Below are 18,010 nucleotides of genomic sequence, written 5' to 3' on the forward strand. Positions count from 1 at the left end.
GACTGCCTAACCAGGGTGGTGGGTACATCTGTCGCCTTAGCCATTGGGTGGTGAGTTTAAGGTCATCCTTGGCTATGTAGTTAGTTCAGGCTATCCTGGGCTACAGAGTGAGTTCCGGTCAAGCCCGGGCTACAGAGTGAGCCTCTGATTCAAAACAAAACAAGCGTATATAAAAGAATCAAGAGTAAGAAAGTCCTCGGCCCTAGTCCGAGATCAGTCGTGGAAACCGGACAGGAACACCAGCGTCCCTAGGTCGCTAAGGCAACGGGGTTGCGGGTAAACCCCGGACACACCCCGGCGCCTCATTGGCCCGCGCGCGGAGGCCCCGCCCAGAGCTGCTATAAGGGCTGCGGGGCTGACTCCGGTGGAGGCGCCGGGGACACCCGCGGGGTCTGCTCTGTATCCAGGTGAGGGCGCGCAAGGCCCTAACCCCGAGCACCCGACTTCCCCCGCGGGGCTGGAGGGGGAGGGGCGCGCATGCGCGGAGCCAGGCACGGCAGGTGGCGGGACCCTTGGCCCAGTGGGCCCCGGCCCAAGACCCAGTTGGGCGTGGCCCAGGCGCAGAGGACAGTGGGACGGCCATGGTGGGGACGCACAGTGCGGTTGTGTGCCCTGAGGTCAGTGTCCCTGTCACCCTGGACAGCTGAGGGTGACCTCGGAGCTCCACGTGCAGCCCGTGCCTCAATTTCCCTGTCTGTCAAAGGGACCGGATTCTGCGGCCGCTGCCTCCACCTCCGCAAGCGGAGCTGGTGTGTAGGTCTGTCCCCGGTGGAATGGACCAGAGAGGTGAAGAGGCCAGTCCAGCGCCACACCGCAGGTAATGATGGAATCTGAACTCATCTTCTCTCCTCGGGGCCCACGCCCCCTCCCCCACAAAGCCATGGGTTTTTATTATATACCTACTATGTGCAGGGCCCTGTGCATGCCTTGTCTGTGCACCCCAGGACACCCCACAGGCTCTCAGGTGTCCCCTCTCTCTGTGTTCTGCCTCTCAGTGTGTCCAATGATGAGACACTCCAGGACCCTGGATCGGGCCTGAGGGAGCCGGACCAGCAGGTGAGGGGCCGGGAGAGTGACCGCATGGGGGGGCACCTCTGAGGGGGATTCACAGGTGGGTCCCCGCACGTCCCTTGTGGGAGGCGCTGGCAGTGACACACCAAGGTCCAGCTCCCTTCTCGTAGCGCCGCGTGACTGGTGTCACCAAACCCAGGGTATATGCCGCCCACAGTTACAACCTGTGGGGAAACTGAGGCCCCAGCAGTCAGGTCTGTGTCCTGGGGGTCATCCCCCAGCTGGTCCCCAACTCGGCAGCCTCATCCGGAGCACCGGGAGATGCCCTGTTGAGCAGTGCGCTGCCCCCATCGGCCGGCGACCTGCCTTCTGTCCCCTGGTGGGGCAGAGCTCTGACGTCACTGGTTCCTGCAGAACGTGGTGAAGCGTGTGGTAGCCTTGCCCCTCGTCAGGGCCACGTGCACGGCCGTGTCTGGTGCTTACCATGCCGCCAAGGACAAGCACCCGCTGCTGGGCTCGGCCTGTCGCCTCGCTGAGAACTGTGTGTGCAGTGTGACCACCCGCGCCCTGGATCACGCGCAGCCGCTGTTGGAGCATCTGCAGCCTCAGTGTGAGTCTGAGTCCCCCGAGTCCCTACCTTGGTCTTTCTTTACAATCCCCAGAACCAGGTGTCCCTCCCTGAGCCATCCACGTAGCCCCCATCCCCTTTTTTTCCTTTTTCTGACTCAGGGTTTTGCTCTGTAACCCAAGTTGGCCCAGAACGCTGCTTCAGCCTCCTGAGTGCTGGGATGATGGGCGTGCACTACCATACGCAGCTTACGGGGCCCTGTGATCAAATTCACATGTAGTCAGCCTCAACCTCTTCTTGGGTCCCCAGCTCTGTCCCCTCTGCCCTTTCTCAACTTCTGGCACCTTCTGTGTCTCCAGGTCTCCGGCTCAGGGCTCTCACCTGACCAGGGGATGTGACTGAAGAGGGTCTCTGAGGGTCCCCAACTCTTCCATTGTTCCCAAGACTCTGAGCCCAGCTGTGCTGAGGGACCCAGCAGGGCACAGGGAGACAGGGCTCAATAGCTGGAATGCCTCAGGTCCTCTCACCTGTCCGACATGTCCCCCTCGCCAGGGTGCACTCCCCTCTACATCCTCCATCTCTGCCAGGCACTCCCTCCCACCATAGCCCTCCACCCCCCATCACTCGCCCTCTCTCTTCAGTGGCCACGGTGAACAATCTTGCCTGCAGGGGACTGGACAAACTGGAAGAGAAGCTGCCGTTCCTACAGCAGCCGTCAGACAGGGTACTAGAATTGACCAGGCCTCAGGGACCTCCTCCAGGGGGAGGAGGGGGAGGGGGAGAACTTTGGAGGAGCAGATGTGTAGGATGTACATGTAGGTGTTGGTGGCCCCAGCTGGTCAGTTGGGGAGGGCTTCATGGCCACCTATTTAGTGAAGGGAAACTGAGGCACAGAACTAGGAAGAAGTTCAGAAGGTCTTGGGGAATCTCTGCTCCCAGGACTAAAGTGGGGGTAAATGCAGCCACAAGCCCTCAGTGCCCAGACTGACACCCTTCCCACAGGTGGTGACCTCAGCCAAGGACGTTGTGGCCAACAGCGTCACAGGTGTGGTGGGCCTGGCACAGCGGGGCAGGCGTTGGAGCGGAGAGCTGAGACGCTCCATGAGCCAGGCCATGGACATGGTTCTGGGCAAATCGGAGGAGCTGGTGGACCACTTTCTGCCCATGACTGAGGATGAGCTAGGTACTCATCAGAGAGGTCTGGGGCTTGCCTGAGGTTGCACAGCACAGCATAGGAAAACCTGGGACTCAAACCAGGTCAGATCTCTCCCTCCGCTCTGTGCCCAGAAAATTGGACACCTGGACCCCAAGGACACATGGGGCTTTTGCATGTGGTGGCCATGGAAACTGCTTTGTCCGGTTTGCAGATGTGTGGATTCATTTCATGTCATTTGTTGCCATTGTTTTGAGGCAGGGTTTCACTCTGTAGCTGAGGCCGGCCCTGAACTCATGGCCATCCTCCTGCCTCAGCTTCCCGAGTGCTGCAATTTTGGGTGTGCATCACTGGACCTGGCTATGCTTGGTAGAATCAGGCCTGGGTTCGTGTCCTGGGGTCTGCCTCTGGCATGCTAAGATACTTCAGTTTAAAAGTGTGCGTGGGCCACAGCAGGCGCGGGAGGTCGGAGGATACTTCAGAGAGTTGGTTCTCTCCTTCCACCATCACTCACCTACCTCAGTTTCCTCAAATGTACAGCACAGGTGCCAGGGCTGGGGATACAAAGCCTGGGTCCCATCCCCAGCACCCCATGAACCACTGTGGCAGCACTCACCTGTCACCTCAACACTCAAGGTTAGCCTCGGCTATGTAGTGAGTTGGAAGGTAGCCTGGGCTACATGTCTCAAAACAAAGGAACAAAAATAAAGTACGCCTTGGGGTTTGGGGAAGGTTAGAGGGGCAATGGGAACACGGAGACGCTGTACAGCTGGGGACCTGGGCACTCTGGATGGTGGGCGAGCAGAGGCGCAGGCCGCGTCATGCCAACACCCCCCCACCCGGGTGTCCTGGTCCCCAGCGGCCCTGGCAGCAGAGGCTGAGGGCCCAGAAGTGGGCTCTGTGGAGGAGCAGAGGCGGCAACAGGGCTACTTTGTGCGTCTGGGATCCCTGTCGGCACGCCTCCGCCATCTGGCCTATGAACACTCTTTGGGGAAACTGAGGCAGAGCAAACACCGCACCCAGGACACGCTGGCCCAGCTGCAGGAGACCCTGGAGCTGGTGAGCAACGAGGGGTCGGTAGTCAGAGGCCTGGGGGGTGGGGGCTTCTGATGGGTGGGGGTTCCCTTTGGGATGGGGCGGGTTCCGGCTGAGGGTTGGGGGCGGGGCTCTCAGGGATCTGAGTCTAGTGGACTCAGGAAGAGACCCCATCGGGACACATCACCATAGGTCCCAGATCACACCTCAGCCTTCACCCCGACTCCCTCCTTCCCCTCACTGCTAACAGAGGCCTCGTCTTCAAAGCCCTTGGCCGGCCCACCTGCTTCTTCACATATAGACACAGACACATGCACACGCGCACACACACACCCCCCACACAGGATTCAGTCCTCACCTCGCCCAGTCAGTCATCCCCACAACGGACACACCAGAGGGCACCTGTGAGCACAGTCTCTGTCCTCCCATCCTGCCTCCCACAGCCTCCCACCAGGCTCCACCCTGCCTCAGGGCCTTTGTCCGGCCTCACACATGCTGAGAAGGTGCTCAGCACTGAGCTGTGCCCCAGCTCTTCCCACATGCGGCTGTTGAGCATCTACTGTATGGCTGGCCTGTCCACAGCCCCGCCTGCAGGGGCCAATGGGATAGTTTGTACATAGTCAGGTTACTAAATGCTTATTGAGAAAGGTCACTGTGTGCCGGCCCACAGTTGTGTGGGGACACAGGATCTTGCATTATCTATCGCCTCATTTTAAAACACCCGCATTATGGTATTGCTGCGGCGTGGTGGCTCAGGCCTCGTCATCCCAGCACCCAGGAAGCCATGCGGCCCTCCCCACCACCCATCATCTCCCCACAGTGAGGCTCTGTCCCTGCTCAGTACTAATTCCATCTCCATCCACACCCCACTTCCCACCCTCCCGCTCCCTGTCTCTGTGGGTGTGAGGCCGGGGCAGATCTGTGCTGTGTGTCCTGTCTTGTCACCCACCGAGCCTCATCTCAGGGGCCACCCACAGTGGAACTGTCATCAGTTTCCCCCTTTTCCTGGCTGAATACTGAATACTGACATACCACACTATACCTGTCACCGTCTTCAGACGGGAGAGGCAGGGACCCCCTGTGGACAGGGTGGTGACAGTGAGCAACAAGAGGAGCAGAGGGGAGAAGGGATGGTTGGCCAACAGAACGCAAGGCTGGCTGCATTCAGATGATGCTCATTAATGGCTGCTAGAGGCTGGCTGCAGGCTAGGTGGGCCCACTCACCCCAAGACCTCCAGCCTGACTCCCAGTGTCCCTGTCCCGCAGATTCACCGTATGCAGAGCGGGGTGAGCCCCACCCCCACTCCCCATCCCCCAAAGGTGCAGGAGCTGTGGGAGGACTGGAGTCCATGGCCAGAGAATGGGCGCCGCCACAGCCAGGTGAGGGGCCACGGGGAAGGCGGGAGCCACCCTGGACACGAGACAGGGATCCTGGCTCAAGTGCTCTCAGTCACCAGGTTGGGTGTTCATGAGGGAAACTGAGGCAGGGCACATATTTTCTTTTGCATCCTTGAGGTGAAGTACGGCAGATCTGTACCCCCCCCATTGTTGTCCACAGGGGAAACTGAGGCAAGCCAAGGCCCTCACATTGGATTTCATGGGGAAACTGAAGCAGGCCAAAGCTTCCATTAAATCAGCTGTTCTATACATGCTATGGTGACTCCCCACCATAAAATTATTTCATTGCTACTTCATAGCTGTAATTTTGCTGTTATCTTAAAAAAAAAAAAAGATTTATTTATTATGTATTCAGTGTTCTGCCTAAATGCCAGAAGAGGGCACCAGATTGAATTATAGATGGTTGTGAGCCATCATGTGGTTGCTGGGAATTGAACTCAGGATCTCTGGAAGAGCAGCCAGTGCTCTTAACCTCTGAGCCATCTCTCCAGCCCCTGTTATGAATGAATCTTGATGTAAATATCTAATACAGGACCTCTATGAAAAGACCTTTCTACACTCACAGGGTTGTGACCCACAGGTTGAGAACCCTGAATTAGATATATGGGGAAACTGAGGATGGACCCTTTGCAGGCGGAGCTGGAGACCCTAGCCCTGTCTCGCAGCCTGACCCTGGAGCTGCAGAGCGCTGTGGACGCGCTGGCAGGCTGTGTGCGGGGCCTGCCGCCCGGTGCCCGGGCCAAGGTGGCTGAGGTGCAGCGCAGCGTGGACGCCCTGCAGGTTGCCTTCGCCGACGCCCGCTGCCTGAGGGACGTGGCGCCCGCAGCTCTGGCCGAGGGCCGGGGACGCGTGGCCCGTGCACACGCCTGCGTGGACGAGCTGCTGGACTTGGTACTGCGGGCGGTGCCCCTGCCCTGGCTCGTGGGTCCTTTTGCCCCAATCCTGGTGGAGCGGCCGGAACCCCTGGCCGACTTGGCTGCCTGCGTGGACGAGGTGGTGGGCGCCCCTGATCCGCGCTGGGCGCACATGGACTGGCCGGCCCAACAGAGGGCCTGGGAAGCCGAGCACGCAGACCCGCCGGTACCGGCCGAGCCCCGGAGCAGCCCGGCTAAACACAGGCTGATGCCGGAGCTGGACTTCTGACCACCCAGGGCCCTGCTGCCCCCTGGTGGTCACATGATCGCACTCACCCCAGCGGGCTGTGGACCCCAAGCAAGCTACTCTTTCCTGTGATCCTGTCCCCACCTCCAAAGTTGGCAAACAGCTATCATGCCAGCACTTGAGAGGTTAAGGCAGGAGGATTGAGATTTGAGGCCAGCTTGAGCTGCCTTAGCAAAACTGTCGGTTTTTTTTTTTTTTTTTAAGGCGGCTCTGGGCTCCGAGGAAAACATGGTGTCCCACGGCATCTGCTCCAGGGGCTCAGATGCCCTTAAAGCAAATGCGTTTGGCTTATGTGCCTCCAGGATGTCCAGCCAGCTCTGTTGGGCCAGAGACTCACTTGTTTTGCTGTTCATGTATGGTGAACATGAATAAACATGTATGGTGTGGTCTGAGGTGGGTCTTGACACTCAATTGCTGTGGGTTTTAAGGGTGTGAGGATGGAGTTTCCAGCCAGCGTTCAGGACCAGAGCATTTCTTACAGCATGGATGAGCTTAGGCTACGGTTGCCCCCTCAGTACACCTAAGCACTCTTACTGCAATATAAATCAGTTCTTGGAACCTCTTGGAAGCAGAAGAGGAAGGAGGTGGTGGTGGGGATGCCATGGGGTGGCCTCTCTTCTCCCTGGATCCGCAGGAGACAGCCTGCTCTGGGGAAGGGTTGTGGGAGACAGAAACAAGGCAAAGGCCGGGATGGGTCCCACAGGGCCCTCCTGGCTTCTCACCGCATTCTTGGCTGCCCCCAACTCCTGGGTCTGGGCAGCACATTGATGAGAAACCACTGCTAGCATGGTGAGGTCAGGGCAGCCCTTGGCTTCCTTGGAACCCTGCTTGGATGGTGCTTCTGGGCTTCTCTTCCAGAAACCCCATAGCTCCCTAGTGCTCTCAGAACAGTGTCCCCATCTCTGCCCACCTGTCAGCACCCATCTTGTCCAGAAGGCACAACCTGCTGCCCCACCCCCCAAACCGCCCAGGCCTAATGCTGCCTCTACCAGAGAGCCTTGTGGATTGTGTGTGAGGGGGTCGGGGTGGGGGCGGTCAGGTGCTAGCTGGTGGCACAAGAGGGAGCTGGCTGCAACGCTTTTTTTTGTTTTGTTTTTTCGAGACAGGGTTTCTCTGTGTAGCTTTGGAGTCTGTCCTGGAACTCACTCTGTAGACCAGGCTGGCCTCGAACTCACAGAGATCCGCCTGCCCCTGCCTCCCGAGTGCTGGGATTAAAGGTGTGTGCCACCACTGCCCGGCAGAAGCACCCACTTTTGTTCCAGAACTGACTCCCAACACAACCAAGGCTCCAAGGAAATGGCTCAGTGGTGCCAGCCCCTTCTCCCCTGCCTGGAACTCCTTCCCCTTGCTCAGTGCCAGAGTTAATTGCCCCATCACTAAGGTCGGGTTCCCTGTTCTTGGGGTATAAGTCTGGGACAGGGCCCAGGGTGGGAGTGGCAGTCACTCTGCCCAGCAGCCCCACCCATGGCCCACTTGGCAGACAGTGAGTTCAGGACCTGAGGCCCCACGATCCTCCTCTGACCTAACACACTGGTTAGGTTGGGCCCACCATGGTTGGGTTCTCACACCCAGGGTGCCTCCCGCTCTACATTTCAGCCAAGTCCTTTCAGTAGAGGGACATGTCACTGCCCTCCTCAGGAAACACTCTTGGAGACCCTGTTTCTGCCCAGATAATGCTAAGGTAGTATTTGTTGACTACTGATCACATATGACCTCATTTTAAACTCATATGCACCTTTACCTGTCCCCATTTAGACAAATGTTTCCTAAGTGTTTGATGTATGCCAGGCATTGTCCTGGGCGCGGGATATAAACAGGCTGACAGGTGAGGCTGTGCAGGAATCTAGAGGAAGGTGTAGAGGCAGGGGCATGGCCTATGCAAAGGCCCTGGGGCAAGCAAGGGTCCCACGTGTTAGAGGAGGGCCCTGTGATGAGCCAGGGAGTCAGGAGCAGAGGAGGAGGGAGGCAAGGAAGCCCATCGATGAATCTGGAAGGGGAAACTGAGACCCAAAGCTGGTGCCTGGTCAGGCGTCCCCATCTCAGAAAGTAGAGGCAGAGAGCAGGAGGCCCCTCAGGGAGCCCAGCTGGTCATGAGTCACTGGGCCTGCAGGCAGGCACTGTGGGCAGAGGCAGCTTGGGCCGAGGTGGAGAGCAGGGGAAAGGTGCTGGGTTGGGTCCACACTGGCCCAGGCAGATAGGCACGTGACACCGTCTCCCCCCCCCCCCCCCAGCTCTCTGGCGGCCTGCCTGGGCCGGCCAAGCCTGCGCCTCCCCAGACCCTATAAGGCCTGGGAACCAGAAGCTGAGGCACTGCCAGAAGCTGCCCTGCTCTGAGGGACCTTGCACGGTCCAGGTGATTCCAGCTGTGTCACCCAGCGACCGCTGCCTCCAGGTGGGTGAAGGGGGAGTGCCTGTGGGGCCTGGGATAGGGACGAGACAGGAGGGCCCCCCACCATGTGGTACTTCCTGCCCCCCTACAGCCCCACAGGTCGCTATCATGTCAGCTTCGGGAGATGAGACCAGGGGTCACCCCAAATCCAAAGGCAAGGTAAGAACAGAGAGCCATCCCGCCAGGGACCCTGGGAAGGTGACTCCAGTGTCCACTCATGCCATGCTCACCCACCCCATGCAGAGCCTGAGCAGTTTCTTTGGGTCCCTGCCTGGCTTCAGCTCTGCCCGGAACCTGGTGTCCCAAACTCACAGCTCCCCAAAGAACACAGGACCGGCACCAGACCCCACGGGGACTTCCGTTCCCCCATCTCCAGGTGAGTGGCACAAAGGAGGTGGTGGGGACTGAGTAACTGTGCAGACTGCCCAGGAGAGACCTGCAGTAATCCTGGTGACCTTGTGTCTGTGTTATCTCATTAGATGGGGAAACTGAGGCACAGATACTGGGCAACATAGCCCAGGGAAGGCGGCATTTAAACCCTGCCATGGCCCCTCCACTCTTTGCACCAGATACCAGGCTGGGTGTTGTGCTTGTCTGACTGTGTCAAGGATAAAGACTCAGAGAGGGCCAGCAGCTGTCCTAGAGTCACACAGCATCCTGGGACTCAGCTGGGGTTCCTGCAGCAGGCCACTAACTCCCTTGAAGGCCACACACCTGTGACAGACCACTGGGGGCCATGGCGCAGGCAGCAAGACAACACTAGCCCACTGTAGGCTCCATGGGCCCCAAGGGTGCAGGGTGGGTACCCAGCACCCAGAGTCCAGCACAGAAAGTCCTCCCAGAGCCCTGCGTCACAGGGGCCAGAGCCACCCCTGGCAGAGGTGGGGGGAGGCTGGGCCTGGCTACTGCCTGTAGATGCCACCTCCTGCTGTCCCCGGCCTGCGGCTAGGACATTCCTGTCCTTTGGGGCCAAGCCTGGAATTGCACAACAGCAACAGTCTCCAGCCAGAGGCCTGCCCTCACTCCCCGGCCTGGCTCTGTCTCTGCAGGGGCCACCGACCTGCAGCAGATGGCAAGGGGTGCGGCGGGGCTGCTCCAGCCTTCTGAACAGGTGAGCCAGGTTGGAAGTCCCTGGACAGGAAGGTCTGGAAGGTTCTAGTTCCTTTCATGGGGTGGGGATTCAAAGGACAAAGAGAAGGTGGGGCCCCAGTTCCTACATCTGAGAAATGAGCACCAACTTAACAGTCCTACTTAAATGTTAGCCCTCCCTGGCCCCTCAGGAGACAGGGGCCCACACCACCACATGGCAGGTGCAGAGAAACTGAGGTAGAAGACCCCAACCCCACTTCCGTGACTCTGCCTTAAGCACCACCTGGGCCAGCAATGGCGGGGTTACATCCTGTAGATTCAAATTAAAACACATCCCTGGCGGCCAAGGCCTGCCAGCCCCTCTATGTTGGCAACAATTAAGCACCCACTGAATCCCTTTCTTTCATCCACTCTTCTGACCTTGAAGGAAGTGAGTTTTTGTATCTGAAACAAGGTCTCATGTAGCCCAGGCTGACCTGTACATTATTCTGTAGCTGAGTCTGCCCGTGAGCACCTGACCCTCCTGCTTCATCCTCCCAATTCTGGGTTGACACGTGTGTGCTCCACCATGAGCTGTGGCGTCAGCCCCAGAAGGGGGGAGTGTATTTTCTAAGGGGCTGCAGGTCTGAGGGGAGGGGAGACACCATTTGTGCCTGATATCACACAAGTGCAGGGAAGACCTGGGGAGTCAAGCCCAGGCACTGCAGAAGCGAGGTGACCACTGGGCTCTAGGGTGACACTGGGACACACACTGGCTGGGCCTCCACCCTCCCCTGTTGGGACAGCTACAGTGTCTCCGGCATGCTCAGAGTCCCTGGGCCACTCAGCGGCAGCACATCTGTCATCCCAGCAGGTCCTCCTCAGCTACATAGTGAATTCTGGGGTCACATGAGACCGGTGTCAAACAACAACCAAGTGACAACAGTGACCTCTGACCCATGAGCCCTTGGCAACAATGTGAGACATACCAAAGTCCAGTGGACACCGATGGGGTCTCTGTCAACTTGCATTTCAGGTGTTGTTTGAGACAGGGTTTCACAGTGTAGCCAGGCAGCCCCTGACTTGTGACAATCTTCCTTAAGATAAGTGCTAGGATCTTTTTAGTGGGTCCCCAGACATTATCTTGCAGCTGGATGACATTAGGGTGCTTGGCTAAGGTAGGTGGGAGGTCCCAGGGACCTGGGTGCACAGAAGGGATGGACAGCAAAGTCACCCTAAGGGACTTTTGTGAGGTGCTGACCTGTGCACGTCCTTGTTAGACAATGGCTGGAGAAAAGGACGTGGGAAGCTTCGGTGTGACCGGCGGTGGCAAAGATGCCTTCTCCTCTGGGGTGGCTGGCATCATGGACACTGCAAAAGGAATGGTCCAGGGTGGCCTGGGCGTCACCCAGTCGGCCCTTGTGGGCACTAAGGAGGCAGTGTCTGGAGGCGTCATGGGAGCAGTAGGTATGGCCAAAGGTCTTGTCCAGGGAGGCCTGGACACCACCAAGTCTGTTGTCATGGGCACCAAGGACACCATGACCACAGGACTCACAGGGGCCATGAATGTGGCCAAAGGGACAGTGCAGACGGGCCTGGACACCAGCAAGAGTGTGCTGATGGGCACCAAGGATACAGTGACCACAGGACTCACAGGAGCCGTGAATGTAGCCAAGGGGACAGTGCAGACAGGCCTGGATACCTCCAAGTCAGTGGTCATGGGCACCAAGGACACAGTGGCCACAGGACTCACAGGGGCCATGAATGTGGCCAAAGGGACAGTGCAGACGGGCCTGGATACCAGCAAGAGTGTGCTGATGGGCACCAAGGACACCGTGACCACAGGACTCACAGGGGCCATGAATGTGGCCAAGGGGACAGTGCAGACGGGCCTGGATACCACCAAGTCTGTGGTCATGGGCACCAAGGACACAGTGGCCACAGGACTCACAGGGGCCATGAATGTGGCCAAAGGGACAGTGCAGACAGGCCTGGACACCAGCAAGAGTGTGCTGATGGGCACCAAGGACACAGTGACCACAGGGCTCACAGGGGCCGTGAATGTGGCCAAAGTGGCTGCCCAGGGAGGCCTGGACACCACCAAGTCTGTGGTCATGGGCACCAAGGACACAGTGGCCACAGGACTCACAGGGGCCATGAATGTGGCCAAGGGGACAGTGCAGATGGGCCTGGACACCAGCAAGAGTGTGCTGATGGGCACCAAGGATACAGTGACCACAGGACTCACAGGGGCCGTGAATGTGGCCAAGGGGACAGTGCAGACGAGCCTGGACACCAGCAAGAGTGTGCTGATGGGCACCAAGGACACTGTTTGTGCTGGGGTCACAGGTGCCGTTAACATGGCAAAAGGAGCTGCCCAGGGAGGCCTGGACACCACCAAGTCTGTGGTCATGGGCACCAAGGACACAGTGACCACAGGACTCACAGGGGCCGTGAATGTGGCCAAAGGGACAGTGCAGACGAGCCTGGACACCAGCAAGAGTGTGCTGATGGGCACCAAGGACACAGTGGCCACAGGACTCACAGGGGCCATGAATGTGGCCAAAGGGACAGTGCAGACAGGCCTGGATACCACCAAGTCAGTGGTCATGGGCACCAAGGACACAGTGGCCACAGGACTCACAGGGGCCGTGAATGTGGCCAAAGGGACAGTGCAGATGGGCCTGGACACCAGCAAGAGTGTGCTGATGGGCACCAAGGACACAGTGACCACAGGACTCACAGGGGCCATGAATGTGGCCAAGGGGACAGTGCAGACAGGCCTGGATACCTCCAAGTCAGTGGTCATGGGCACCAAGGACACAGTGACCACAGGACTCACAGGGGCCGTGAATGTGGCCAAGGGGACAGTGCAGACGAGCCTGGACACCAGCAAGAGTGTGCTGATGGGCACCAAGGACACTGTTTGTGCTGGGGTCACAGGTGCCGTTAACATGGCAAAAGGAGCTGCCCAGGGAGGCCTGGACACCACCAAGTCTGTGGTCATGGGCACCAAGGACACAGTGGCCACAGGACTCACAGGGGCCATGAATGTGGCCAAGGGGACAGTGCAGATGGGCCTGGACACCAGCAAGAGTGTGCTGATGGGCACCAAGGATACAGTGACCACAGGACTCACAGGGGCCGTGAATGTGGCCAAGGGGACAGTGCAGACGAGCCTGGACACCAGCAAGAGTATGCTGATGGGCACCAAGGACACTGTTTGTGCTGGGGTCACAGGTGCCGTTAACATGGCAAAAGGAGCTGCCCAGGGAGGCCTGGACACCACCAAGTCTGTGGTCATGGGCACCAAGGACACAGTGACCACAGGACTCACAGGGGCCGTGAATGTGGCCAAAGGGACAGTGCAGACGAGCCTGGACACCAGCAAGAGTGTGCTGATGGGCACCAAGGACACAGTGGCCACAGGACTCACAGGGGCCATGAATGTGGCCAAAGGGACAGTGCAGACGGGCCTGGATACCACCAAGTCAGTGGTCATGGGCACCAAGGACACAGTGACCACAGGACTCACAGGGGCCGTGAATGTGGCCAAAGTGGCTGCCCAGGGAGGCCTGGACACCACCAAGTCTGTGGTCATGGGCACCAAGGACACAGTGACCACAGGACTCACGGGGGCCATGAATGTGGCCAAAGGGACAGTGCAGACAGGCCTGGACACCAGCAAGAGTGTGCTGATGGGCACCAAGGACACCGTGACCACAGGACTCACAGGGGCCGTGAATGTGGCCAAAGTGGCTGCCCAGGGAGGCCTGGACACCACCAAGTCTGTGGTCATGGGCACCAAGGACACAGTGGCCACAGGACTCACAGGGGCCATGAATGTGGCCAAAGGGACAGTGCAGACGGGCCTGGACACCAGCAAGAGTGTGCTGATGGGCACCAAGGATACAGTGGCCACAGGACTCACAGGGGCCGTGAATGTGGCCAAAGTGGCTGTCCAGGGAGGCCTGGACACCACCAAGTCTGTGGTCATGGGCACCAAGGACACAGTGGCCACAGGACTCACAGGGGCCATGAATGTGGCCAAAGGGACAGTGCAGACAGGCCTGGACACCAGCAAGAGTGTGCTGATGGGCACCAAGGATACAGTGACCACAGGACTCACAGGGGCCATGAATGTGGCCAAGGGGACAGTGCAGACGGGCCTGGATACCACCAAGTCTGTGGTCATAGGCACCAAGGACACAGTGGCCACAGGACTCACAGGGGCCGTGAATGTGGCCAAAGGGACAGTGCAGATGGGCCTGGACACCAGCAAAAGTGTGCTGATGGGCACCAAGGACACCGTGACCACAGGACTCACAGGGGCCGTGAATGTGGCCAAAGTGGCTGCCCAGGGAGGCCTGGACACCACCAAGTCTGTGGTCATGGGCACCAAGGACACAGTGACCACAGGACTCACAGGGGCCGTGAATGTGGCCAAAGGGACAGTGCAGATGGGCCTGGACACCAGCAAGAGTGTGCTGATGGGCACCAAGGACACCGTGACCACAGGACTCACAGGGGCCGTGAATGTGGCCAAAGTGGCTGCCCAGGGAGGCCTGGACACCACCAAGTCTGTGGTCATGGGCACCAAGGACACAGTGACCACAGGACTCACAGGGGCCGTGAATGTGGCCAAAGGGACAGTGCAGACGGGCCTGGACACCAGCAAGAGTGTGCTGATGGGCACCAAGGACACTGTTTGTGCTGGGGTCACAGGTGCCATTAACATGGCAAAAGGAGCTGCCCAGGGAGGCCTGGACACCACCAAGTCTGTGGTCATGGGCACCAAGGACACCATGACCACAGGACTCACAGGGGCCGTGAATGTGGCCAAAGTGGCTGCCCAGGGAGGCCTGGACACCACCAAGTCTGTGGTCATGGGCACCAAGGACACAGTGACCACAGGACTCACGGGGGCTGTGAACGTGGCCAAAGGGACAGTGCAGATGGGCCTGGACACCAGCAAGAGCGTGCTTACAGGTACGAAGGATACCGTCTGTGCTGGGATCACTGGGACCATGAACATGGCTAAAGGCGTCATTCAGAAGGGCCTGGACACAACCAAAGACACACAGTCTGCCATGCTGTCTCCGGCAGATAACGTGGCCATCAATGCCACCCACACAGGTGTCCACACAGTCCCGAGTTCACTCTCCAGCTCTCATGCTACCATGTGTTATGAGCCTGGTAGTTACAGAGCCACCAACCAAGGAGTCAAACATGCTACTCTGACTTCTGCAGAGTCCCTGTGCTCTGAGATCAGCAGCCTTGCAGACACATGTGGCTTGGGGCTTGTCACGGAACCCACAGCTGCCACCAAAGATCCTGTGTCTGGTGTAGCTTCGTCTGCCCACACAGTTACCAAGTCTGAGGATGAGTGTGGTCAGCTGGCTGCTATAAGCTTTGCTGCACTTCATGATGAGTTGGAGGGACTAGGGGACATCTTCCAGCCCATGACAGCTGAGGAACAAGGTGAGTGCCCGTCCCTCCCCATTAGAGGTCCTTAGCTCCAGTATGAGTGCCTCAAGGGATCTCTCAGACTGAGTCTCACTGCCTTCCTTCCAGCCCAGCTGGCAGCCTTGGAGTCAGGGCCCCGGGTGCTATCTGCTGACCGGGGAAGCTACTTTGTCCGCCTGGGTGACCTGACACCCAGCTTCCGCCCGCGGGCTTTTGAACATGCCCTGAGCCACATACAGCACAACCAGTTCCAAGCCAGGGCTGCACTGGCCCAGCTCCAGGAGGTCTTACAGGTGGTAAGAGCATCTCTGGTTCCCACTCTGGATACCTCCAACTGTTCACTGACCAAGTACCTAATGGGCTAAGCTACCTGCATACAGAGGAAGCTAGGGCATGGTTGTTCTAGCCTCATTTAGTGAGCAGCGTGTGTGGCTAGAATCTGTGAACCTAAGGGAAGAGGGTGGTGAGGGTGACAGGGCCCTAGCAAGGGGTTCTTCACCCAGTGTCCTGTCTCCAGGATTCTGCTGGGCATTATGGACACATCCCTTTCATCTGCCCACCCCATCCCTGGCCATGTAGACACCCAGGGAATATGGGAGGGACAAAGCAGCCATGGTGTGGTGTAGGGCAGCAGATCCCAGGGGAAAGTGTGATAATGGGCAGGGGACAGAAGGGAACCTGTGTGTATATGCAGAGGGCAATAGTGGGGTGGGAGATAAATGGACACAGGGACCACCACCTGGCCTTCCAGATGCCCTCATGGGTAATTTGTGTTTTGGCTGCACCACGTATGGAGGAGGTTTAGACTCAAGATCTAGGGACAACACTGAGTGTCCCTACCTCCACTAGAGCCACTACCTCTTCTGTGGCTCTCTTTCCAGACAGACATGGCCATGGAAGCTCCAGGTGGGCAGCTGTGCTGGGACCAGAGCTTGAGCTCCACGGTGGAGGCTGCTGGTACCAATAAGGTGCGTGTGACACAGCCCTACCCCAGCGCCCTACTGCATGCCCCACCCTGCTTACCTTGCTCCTTCTCTTCAGGTTCGTGCTTCCGTGGCTCAGGACAGGCTGTGCACGATAGCCCGTCAGCTCCATGCAGCTTACAGCGGCCTGGCAGCCAGCCTGCAGGGTCTGCCAGAGGTGCAGCAGCAGGCAGGGCTGGCACGGCACAGCCTCTGCAAGCTGTATGGCCTTGTGTCCTCTTCGAGTGGCGGTAAGCTGCAGGCAGAGCAGCTGGCCCAGAGCAGTGCCGGCGTGGTCCAGACATGGCAGGGTCTGGAGGTGCTGCTGGACAGGCTGCAGCAGAGCCCCCCACTTGGCTGGCTAGTGGGACCGTTTGCTTTGACCCCTGGTGGCCAGCTGTAGGCATCTGAGGGCTGCACTTCCCCAAAGCTCTGGATTAAGTGGGAGCAGAGGGTCCTCGGAAAGTGAATTTGAAACCAGCTATGGCTCCTGCTCTTTCCAAGAACTGATGGCCCCTCTTCCAGACTAGTCACCAAGTCTGTTCAGAGAGCGTCCACACAGGTCCCAACGACAGAGCAAAGCAGATGCACAGCCAAACCTAGAAGGTCTTCTAGCCATACCCACTGGCAAGCCTTCCATCCTTGGGGTTCTGACCCTACCTACCTTCAGGGCCCCATGGCTCTCCACTATGGATGGCGTCACTCCATCCCAAGCCCCACACTGGGGCATCCAGAGCTCTTAGCTGACATACTAGGCAACTTGTTCCCTGGCACTAAAATGTCCTAGAATGCACAGCCACCCTAAGCTAAGCTCCCACAGCCTCTTCGGATAGCTAGTGGGGGGCAGAACCACTCAAAGCCACACACTTATACCCCAGGATGCTGTAGGCCTCAGACCTGCTCTGTTGGGAAAAGGAGGATCACAAACATATTACTGAATGGAGACAGGGCTGACTTGACAGGGCCAGCACTGCTCTGAGCAACTGTGGTCTGATACGGACGTGGCCTGCCCAAGGACGTGGCCTGCCAAAGCATGTGGCCTGCTCAGAGTTGAAGGCTGTACTGACAGGAGACACAGGCAGGTGATGGCCCCTCTCCCTCACCCTATGCACTCAAGTCAGAAGCATAGAAAGTGATGGGGCCCAAGGCACTCCCTTGTGGCCACATCATCCAAGGCCACAGCACAGCCCTCCTTGAACCTCTGCAGTGCTAGCAACCCCCAACCTTTCAGCTCCCTTTAATCTGCACCCTTGGAAAGTAACAATGTCCTTGAGTTCCAAGGCTGGGCCAGCTGTGACATAGGAATGCCATGATGGAGATGGCAAGGAGCCTTCCTGAGCCCTTCTGCTGTCAGCAGAACACTGACTCAGCCATTGACAAATACTGATGGCCTGCAGCTAAGTCCTCCAGGAGATGAGCCTCATTACATCATGTCCAGTTCTTGGTGGCCACAGAGGCAGGGGGATACACTGGGAGGCATGTACCCAAACTGAGCCCACAGGGAACACAGCAGAGTGGAAAAGCCACTGCTCAAAGCCACACAGCGAGAGCAGGCTGGGACAGTGTGGACTATAACACTCCAGCCCAAATGCTGAGCTGCCCCAGAACAACTATGCTGGTCTCAACTGGTGGTCCCTGCATAGATGGGGATGGGACGGTGGCTGAGTCTCTCCTGTTGGCCTGTCCTTAGTGTCTGCTCCACTTATGCTGGTGGAACAGGCCACTCACTGCAGGAAGAGCTCTGCTGACCTGTAAATGTGAACCCTGCCCTGTACCAGGCCTGGCTCCCCATGCTGCTC

The 18,010-nt window shown here is 58.4% G+C and overlaps 2 protein-coding genes across 3 annotated transcripts; both read left to right on the forward strand.

The window, feature by feature from the left end:
- The first annotated feature begins 331 nt into the window (after positions 1-331).
- Plin5 (perilipin 5) lies at positions 332-6,718 on the forward strand. Of its 2 annotated transcripts, none has more exons than XM_052746891.1 (9): positions 332-407; positions 704-817; positions 996-1,056; positions 1,426-1,621; positions 2,221-2,303; positions 2,582-2,762; positions 3,592-3,791; positions 5,034-5,147; positions 5,799-6,718. In XM_052746891.1, the coding sequence occupies exons 2-9, from the start codon at positions 774-776 to the stop codon at positions 6,306-6,308; spliced, it is 1,389 nt and encodes a 462-aa protein (XP_052602851.1). In that variant the 5' UTR covers positions 332-407; positions 704-773; the 3' UTR covers positions 6,309-6,718. The 2 variants fall into 2 exon arrangements, with proteins under 2 accessions (XP_052602851.1, XP_052602850.1); XM_052746890.1 differs by lacking the exon at positions 332-407 and adding an exon at positions 438-617.
- Positions 6,719-8,638: 1,920 nt separating this feature from the next.
- Plin4 (perilipin 4) lies at positions 8,639-17,981 on the forward strand. Its single transcript, XM_052746900.1, is given in 8 exon segments — positions 8,639-8,718; positions 8,807-8,874; positions 8,959-9,091; positions 9,765-9,882; positions 11,066-15,264; positions 15,358-15,545; positions 16,131-16,217; positions 16,291-17,981. Coding segments are annotated over 7 exon segments (5,100 nt in total). The 5' UTR covers positions 8,639-8,718; positions 8,807-8,823; the 3' UTR covers positions 16,615-17,981.
- The last annotated feature ends 29 nt before the right edge of the window (positions 17,982-18,010 follow it).

Source organism: Peromyscus californicus, unplaced genomic scaffold, assembly GCF_007827085.1.
Source record: "Peromyscus californicus insignis strain IS unplaced genomic scaffold, ASM782708v3 Scaffold_1__1_contigs__length_55948999, whole genome shotgun sequence".
Classification (NCBI taxonomy): Eukaryota; Metazoa; Chordata; class Mammalia; order Rodentia; family Cricetidae; genus Peromyscus; species Peromyscus californicus.

What these genes read in the sequence shown, in the direction of transcription:
- Plin5 (XM_052746890.1), top strand. Translation starts at nt 478, where the DNA reads ATGCGCGGAGCCAGGCACGGCAGGTGGCGGGACCCTTGGCCCAGTGGG. An exon ending in GTGCGGTTGTGTGCCCTGAG is followed by an intron (nt 618 to 703) that starts GTCAGTGTCCCT and finishes TGTCTGTCAAAG; the next exon opens with GGACCGGATTCTGCGGCCGC. An exon ending in CATGACTGAGGATGAGCTAG is followed by an intron (nt 2,763 to 3,591) that starts GTACTCATCAGA and finishes CCTGGTCCCCAG; the next exon opens with CGGCCCTGGCAGCAGAGGCT.